This window comes from Montipora foliosa, chromosome 1 (genome assembly GCF_036669935.1).
Source record: "Montipora foliosa isolate CH-2021 chromosome 1, ASM3666993v2, whole genome shotgun sequence".
Lineage (NCBI taxonomy): Eukaryota > Metazoa > Cnidaria > Anthozoa > Scleractinia > Acroporidae > Montipora > Montipora foliosa.
The window spans coordinates 54,748,019-54,755,518 of NC_090869.1; the positions used below are offsets into that span (position 1 = coordinate 54,748,019).

General features: G+C 39.7%; 1 protein-coding gene across 1 annotated transcript in view; it reads right to left on the minus strand.

Moving 5' to 3' along the window:
- Window positions 1-1,548: 1,548 nt before the first annotated feature.
- LOC138001518 (aldehyde dehydrogenase, dimeric NADP-preferring-like) overlaps window positions 1,549-7,500 on the minus strand; it is a 33,866-nt gene continuing 27,914 nt past the window's right edge. The window contains exons 11-15 of the mRNA XM_068848133.1: window positions 7,410-7,480; window positions 6,517-6,632; window positions 5,328-5,457; window positions 3,844-3,979; window positions 1,549-3,221 (exon numbers count right to left, since the gene is read on the minus strand). Coding sequence (XP_068704234.1) covers window positions 3,186-3,221; window positions 3,844-3,979; window positions 5,328-5,457; window positions 6,517-6,632; window positions 7,410-7,480 — 489 coding nt within the window. The 3' untranslated portion in view covers window positions 1,549-3,185. The remainder of the gene's footprint in view (window positions 3,222-3,843; window positions 3,980-5,327; window positions 5,458-6,516; window positions 6,633-7,409; window positions 7,481-7,500) is intronic.

Below are 7,500 nucleotides of genomic sequence, written 5' to 3' on the forward strand. Positions count from 1 at the left end.
TAAAATCAGTCGTACAACTTGTGTCGCAGCGGTTTGTAGCACCAGCCAACGAAAATGGGAGTCCTGTAACCTCATGTTATCACTGAAGCGAGGCAAGCTGCAAGAAATGTTGCGCAACTTTCCTCTGTCGCAACGAATGACCGCACAAGTTACAGGAAGAATAGACCATTTTACAGTTCCGTGCTCAGTTACCGAGCCTCTGATTAAAAGCGAGGCTGGAGCTGACCTTGCTTTGATACAAACCTCACTGCTTTTCTTGTGTAAATACAAATTTGTTTGCATTACAACATTATTTACATACAATGCAATACAATACATACTTATTTGACCGCTCCTCATAGGAGCTTTTCAGGATCAATGAAACTCAACGAAACGACAGAACAGAACAACAACAACTGTTAAGAATCGCAACTGGCCGGAGGCAAACCAGTTGGCTATTTACAAGTGCAACTGGGAAGTTGAACCAGGGACTACCAAGCTCAAATTGAACGAGTGGTCCCAGCGGGTCTTGAACCCGGGATCTCCGGATCTCAAGGCAAGCGCCCTAACCACTGGGCCACACTGCCTCTCTCAAAGTAATGAGATTTGTTTGTCCTCGTAACTCAGCACAGAACTCTAAAATTGTCCGCTATTGCCGAGTGCAACGGCGTCTTTTAGAATCAGTACGACTTTCGGCTTCCATCATGCGCACAAAGAAAAAACTCAATCTCCACACTTTATGCGCATGTTCGGCATTCCTAACTGGTGCTTTAATTTTCTTAATTGGCATTCTCGTCCCTGGAGAATGCGAATCTTTTGGCCAGCACCGACCCACAGATGCTGTCAATGATGTCTTCGCTGTTGTGCACACTTATGTCCAGAAATGCACGCAGCGCCAAAACTTACAAATTTCACCAAAAAACCTATCCTTAACCTTTTTTTACAAAAACTACACATTTTGCAAAGATTGCAGAAAATTGTGCACCAAATAACAAAGCAAGAAATTTTGCAAAAATTACAAATATTGCAAGAAATTGCTTCTCAACTGGGGAAAAACAAATTCAACAAAAACTGCAGTTTTTCCAAAAAATGCAAATTTCCCAAAAACTGCAAAAATTCGCAAAATGTGAAAATAGGAAAATGTAGAGGGCAATGACAAATTTAACAAAAACTACAAATGCAACAAAAATTACAAATTTCGCAAAACATTGCTAACCATTGCACGCCCAGGACAATTTTAACAAAAAGTTTAAGAATTGCAAAAAATTGTACGTCCAGAACAATTTCTAAAACTCCAAAAATTCCAACAAACTGCACACCCTGGATAATTTTAACAAACACTCCAAAAATGGCAAATTCTACAAACGAAATTACGTTTGGCTCGTTTAAAGGTGTACGTGCAAGTAACATGCTGACAACGTATCCCTTTGTTTCATCAGGTCAGAGGAGACTACTAAAACAGGCAACAAACACTGATACAGAGTATAGAGACTGTTCACTCGTGTGTTTGCTGCAATGCAGAATAGAAGACTATGTTTGCATAAAAATAAAATTCACCTCCCGAAGAAATAGCTCAATACAGTTTATTTGAATTAATACTCGTTTACACAGTTCCTAGCTCGTTAAACTAAATACGTATTTCAGTGACTGAAAAGCCGCAGGTATGTTAGTTATTCTTTTACATACTAAATCATTGGCGGCCATGTAAGAAAAACGCTGAAGTATTATCCTACTTGGATAACTGTTCAGGGCCATGCTACGGTTAACATGGCGCTGAACAGCACAATGTCCCTTGACCCGCAGAGGGTTTATCTGTAAACTTTTTGTCGGTGGTTACATTGCTACTGGCATTGTCCAATTCGCTGCCTTCATGGATTTGTTTCCGAGAACATATGTCCTCACCCCATATAAATCAACAGTCATCTATCTTGATGTATCGCTACAGGAGTCGCGGTGGTTAAGCGGTTATCCCACGTCTGTGACCCAGGTTCAACCCTGGCCTCGGGTCGTATGTGCGCTGAGTTTCAGCCGATCTCAATCTAACGCTGAGGGTTTTTCTCCGGGAACTCCGCTTTTCCTTTCTTATCAAAATCGACTCTCCGTCAATTACATCTGGCTGCTTGATGGGGATTAACTCTGGCATCCTTCTCTTTCATTGAATTAAATGAATAGAGTTGCTATTATTATTATTATCACTAGTCATACTACTCAGCTTAAGTTTTTAACAGCTGGTAAAATTGTGATGTCGGGCAACAACAATTTGCCAAAGAACACCAAAATGTTTCTTTTTCCTGTCCTTTACATTTTCAATACTTTTCTTAGTATCCTTGCTGATCCCAGCAATGCAGACTTCTGGATTAAGCTAATTGATGTATCTACTCCTATGCCCTTTTAACTTGCCCTTCAATCGCAATAGCACTGTAGTTCCTATTATGTATTTGAAACTCGAGAATGCAGTTGGACACGATTAATCAATCTTATATGAATAAAATAATTGTATTAATATAACGTATGACGGCCCATTCATATGGTGCATGCATTCACTGACTTGCTTGTCTCCCGATCCCGAGATATCTCAGTACATTTTTTTCTTAGAATTTGAATGGGTAGGGACACATGTTAGTATAATTTTGACGACGTTGATGTTTAGTTAGAAAGTACAAAAAAAATTCGTACTGTGCTTCCATCCTCTCAAAATCTTTTATCATTTCCGGATGGGGAGGCAAGCTCCAAAATCATTATTTATAATGCACGAGCGGAGCGAAAATCTATTGTCTTTATTATCAAACCTTTTCTGACGGCGACGTCGACGGAATTCGAACTTTTTCCGCATCATTCCAGTTTGATTAAATTTTATTAACTGGTCGAACTTTGCGGGAACTGAGTTGAGAGAACAGCCTTGAAATTAAGATGGAAAATTCAATATTTGCCATTATGGGCTCACGTTTTTCACAAGATTTAAGAACGATTTGGTCACTTAATGTTGTCGATTTGCGGAGTACAAACTTCAAAACGCACGGACAGAGCAGTCATTTATGTCACAAAATGTCCTTGGTTCAATGGCACTCTGGTCAACGTCGCCGTCTCTTGGTTCCATGAAACTTAAAGATGACAAAAATTCTTACTTTTACATTACAACAAAAGCATCGAGGAAACAATCAAATACTAAATAAATACTTGTGACAGTCAAGCAGATAGAATTTCCTTTACTTTCCCAGGAAATACTGTGGAAGTCCGACAATCTGGAAAATAAAAACACGCTCATGTTCTATGATCTTCAAAAGAACAATCCGTTTTAACGGTTACTTGTAGATGTCATTAGGTTGAAAACAAAGCAAAGCTTTCCATTGTGCGACGAGTTAAATGGGCCGTTTTACCACAGTTGGTTGTAATCTCGCAAGCTGATTGGCCAATTTGCCGTTGTCAGTAAGAGTCTAGAAATGCTGCTCGCGTCAATTTGCCATGCATTGTAACAGCCAATCAGGAACGCTCATTGTGGGAAATAAACCAATCATATTGCGAGAAAGTTATAGAAATCGCCTGCTCTTTCTTTGTGTCATAATCTTGGTCACGCTCTGAAATAAACGTTTTCTTTGGCGTTGAATATTGAGGTAAAAAACAAATCGAACGTGGTTCAGCGTTGTCTGTGCTCTTATCGACAACGACATTCGTCATCACAGTGGTCAAATTTTGTTGTGGACTCAGCGCACGACAAATGACGAATAACGTTGTCGATAAGAGTACAGACAACGCTGAACCACGTTCGATTTGTTAATTAGAAAACCACTCAAAAGGGAGAACATTGCAGAGATTTGGAGGGAAGCCGCTCTCCCCGAACCAGTGAAAGATAACAGAAATACCAACCTTGCGAACTAGAGCCACAGGAACGGAAACAAGAAGAGGCGGTATATCTGACAGCTTATTGTAGGTCCGTTCCTTTATTTCTGTTAACCAACGAAGCCATTCAAAATTTTGCTGTTTGTAAGGTGGATATCGTAAGCTGGAAATAAAAAATACTCATAATCAAGAATATGACTGTAAAAGTATAAGAATACCATTGTTCTAGAAACAGCAGTTCCTTGGGTGGATAAATGGTAACAATCTAAAGGCTTAAAGTCGTTTAAGCCTTTTAAAAAGAAATGACCTACAGAAAGTAACAATTTCTTCCTTAATCAAGGTCACACTTGCAGTTCGAGCGAGGCGCTGGCTATAACCAATATCATATCCAATAAGCGCGAATGGAATTATTATCTGTTTTACGTACAGACCGACAGGATGTTGTGTCAGTTTGTACAAAACGACCGACAAATCAGTTTCTGTATTTATAACAGAGTTAACTGAATAGAGGGTGATGTGAAGTGCTAGATTTCTATCCCATATGAAACATGTGAGCGTTAGCCCTACTGATGGAAATGAGCCCACACAAGGACAGAGAAAAACTCTGACCAGAGTGGGAATTGAACCCACGACCTTCGGGTTAGATCTCCGCCGCTCTACCGACTGAGCTTCAAGGCCAGACGGGAGCAGGCCGCGGGAACAGAAGATGTTAAAGTCACGGCAATGAACATGTACAAGTACAAGGAAAGGCTACGCCTATACAAACGTTGGCCGTGTAGCACTTATATTTTAAACAGAGTTAACTGAATAGAGGGTAATGTGAAGTGCTAGATTTCTATCCCATATGAACCATGTGAGCGTTAGCCCTACTGATGGAAATGGGCCCACACAAGGACAGAGAAAAACTCTGACCAGGGTGGGAATTGAACCCACGACCTTCGGGCCAGATCTCCGCCGCTCTACCGACTGAGCTACAAGGCCAGACGGGAGCAGGCCGTGAGAACTGAAGATGTTAAAGTCATGGCAATGTACAATATTCAGTTAACTCTGTTTAAAATATAAGTGCTACACGGCTAACGTTTGTATGGGGGTAGCCTTTCCTTGTATCTGTATTTATAAGGTCATTACGGTATACGAGATGACAACCGAGATTGAGTGAGCCAATCAGAAAGCTAGAAATGCAATATCCGAAATTGAAAATTTAATAAATAGAGGATATTACACGCTGGCGAAAAGATAAGAAATTTACGTTTGCGTGAGATATTGTTCTTGTCACGAGAACATAAAATTAATATCTTTAACGTAATTTTTTTTATTACATGGATTATAATACATGGAAGAGATTGAAAAGCAGCCTTGAATACAAATACCGTGCATAATACTCGGTCGTGTGTACAGACCTCACTGCGTTCGGTCTGTACTCACGACCTCGGTCAAGATTCTACCATAAAGACTGACTTAGCTCGGTTAATAAGAGCTAAATAAATTATAGTCCGTAAAATGATACGCACCTGTTGAGAGACTCCAAGTTTTGTTTCTTGACAAGGCATCCTTTCTTGTGAGAGAAGATGTCAAACGAGTGTTTGCCGTGATAACATCCCATTCCACTATTGCCGACACCACCAAAAGGTAACGCGGTAACTAAGATGGAAGAAACAAAACAACAATAATAACAATTGGAGCTCCTCAGTTATTATTTATTGATACTTTTGTTTTCAGATGCTTTTATCACAAGTCTGCTAATCATACGATTAGTTCAGTTCTTTCTCTTTTCGCCGTTTTCTAATAATAATAATAATAATAATAATAATAATAATAATAATAATAATAATAAGAGAGAGAGAGAAAAAGGAGCCCACATATAACATGGTTTCCTTTTTTGGTTAAAAGAGGAGGAGGTTATCACAATAATCACGGTCATAATGACAACGATGACGATTAGTGATGACACTTACGCTGATGATCGATTCCTTACCTAACTTACTGTACGTCAGCGAGACAGTAAAGAGCTGTTCAAAACAAGAAGAAAACTCTTCCTTGATTCGGGACACCTAAGTTCCGTGAGGCTGACTTGCGATCGACTTACACTTCTTGCCCCTCGGGCGTTATAGCTTTAAATAATGGTGTGGATTAACAATCAATTATTCAGCGAAGTAGACGTAAATATCCATGATTTTCACCGACATTGAGGTGAATAATTGTTTTAGTTTGTACCATACAACTTGAATATTCAGTCGAGTTGATAAATCGATAAAGTTGCTCCTCCATAACCGAAGCGAAACGGGAAGTCATTTTGTTTTTCTCCATTTGCCCAGAGGTGATTAGAACTGAATTGCTACTCACCTACGAGCTAACCAATCAGAATGTGCGGAAAGCACTATTCATATGTATGGTATATTATACTAATTAACATTAGTAGTATAATTATTGAAAATTCTCTGCGCTGATTGGTTGCACTTGAGACGATTACTACGCCATAATCACAAAGCGATTCTTTTCAAAATGGTCTCAAGCCGTTGTGTTGAGGTGCCCGTCGAAGAAATAAATTGTTTTAATTAAAGAAAATGCATATTATTCAAATAACCACCTAAGCAATTGTACTAAAACAATTATTCACCTAAAGTTCGCAGAATATCGGTGAATGAATTCACCAATATTCACCTCGCCTTCGGTGAACAATTGTTAATTATAATCACTCACCACCGACATGAACCACAGTGTCATTAGCCACAAAACCTCCAGACGACGTGCTGTTCATCATCTTCTGGATCTTTGATTGGTCGTTGGAGAAGATGTACAAAGCCAATGGTTTTTCGCTGCAGGAACAATAACATATCAAGGAGTTAATATGATTGAACACTGCTGGCTTTTCACATTTGGTGTACATGTACATGACGACTGCGTGATCACTATTCTTGATTTAGCCTTGAAATTGTCGAAAGACTGGTTCACCAAAGTCATGAAAACTTTAACGATTTATTTTTTCCATTTGGGGACGATCTCTCCTTTTACAGGGTTCGTGCTGGATTTTGTCTACAAAATTCCAGGAGTTTTCAAGCGCCCTTGAAGCCCAAAATTAAATCCCACGGCTTTTCAAAGACTTCAAGGAGTAGCACGAAGCCTGCTTTTAGCATGGTCCCCATTTCTTCAAAGATGTCATTTTAGTCATTTTTGACTTCCACATGACGTCACGGACGCCATGTTGATGTCCCCAAACAAAGAAACGGCCTGCCATGTTGGCGTCCCGACCCAATCCTCTGGGAATTGACCTCTATTATTATGCAAACACGTGTTTGCTTTTGTTTTCGTTGAAAAACATGGCTGTTGATCACGAGGGTGAAAGCGAAGAAGTGTCGGATTTTTTTCCAGCTCACTAAAACTACTAGAAACACTTTACGCCTTTATATCACGTCACCAAGCTACATGAGTGCAAATACACACAAGAAACCACATATTCTTGTCTCGTCATATATTTCTTTTTCAATAGCAAGACTTTTTGACTCACAACCAGTCTTCGCTGTTGCCCTTCGAGGCAAGCTTGAACCACAGTCATGACACAGCTGTCACAAAACATAAAGGATGGCCATATTTACCGGGCATTAATGAAGTCAATGGCTTCCTCCAAGCTGTCAACATCAATGATTGGCAGCAGTGGACCAAATATCTGCAGCACAAGTTACATGA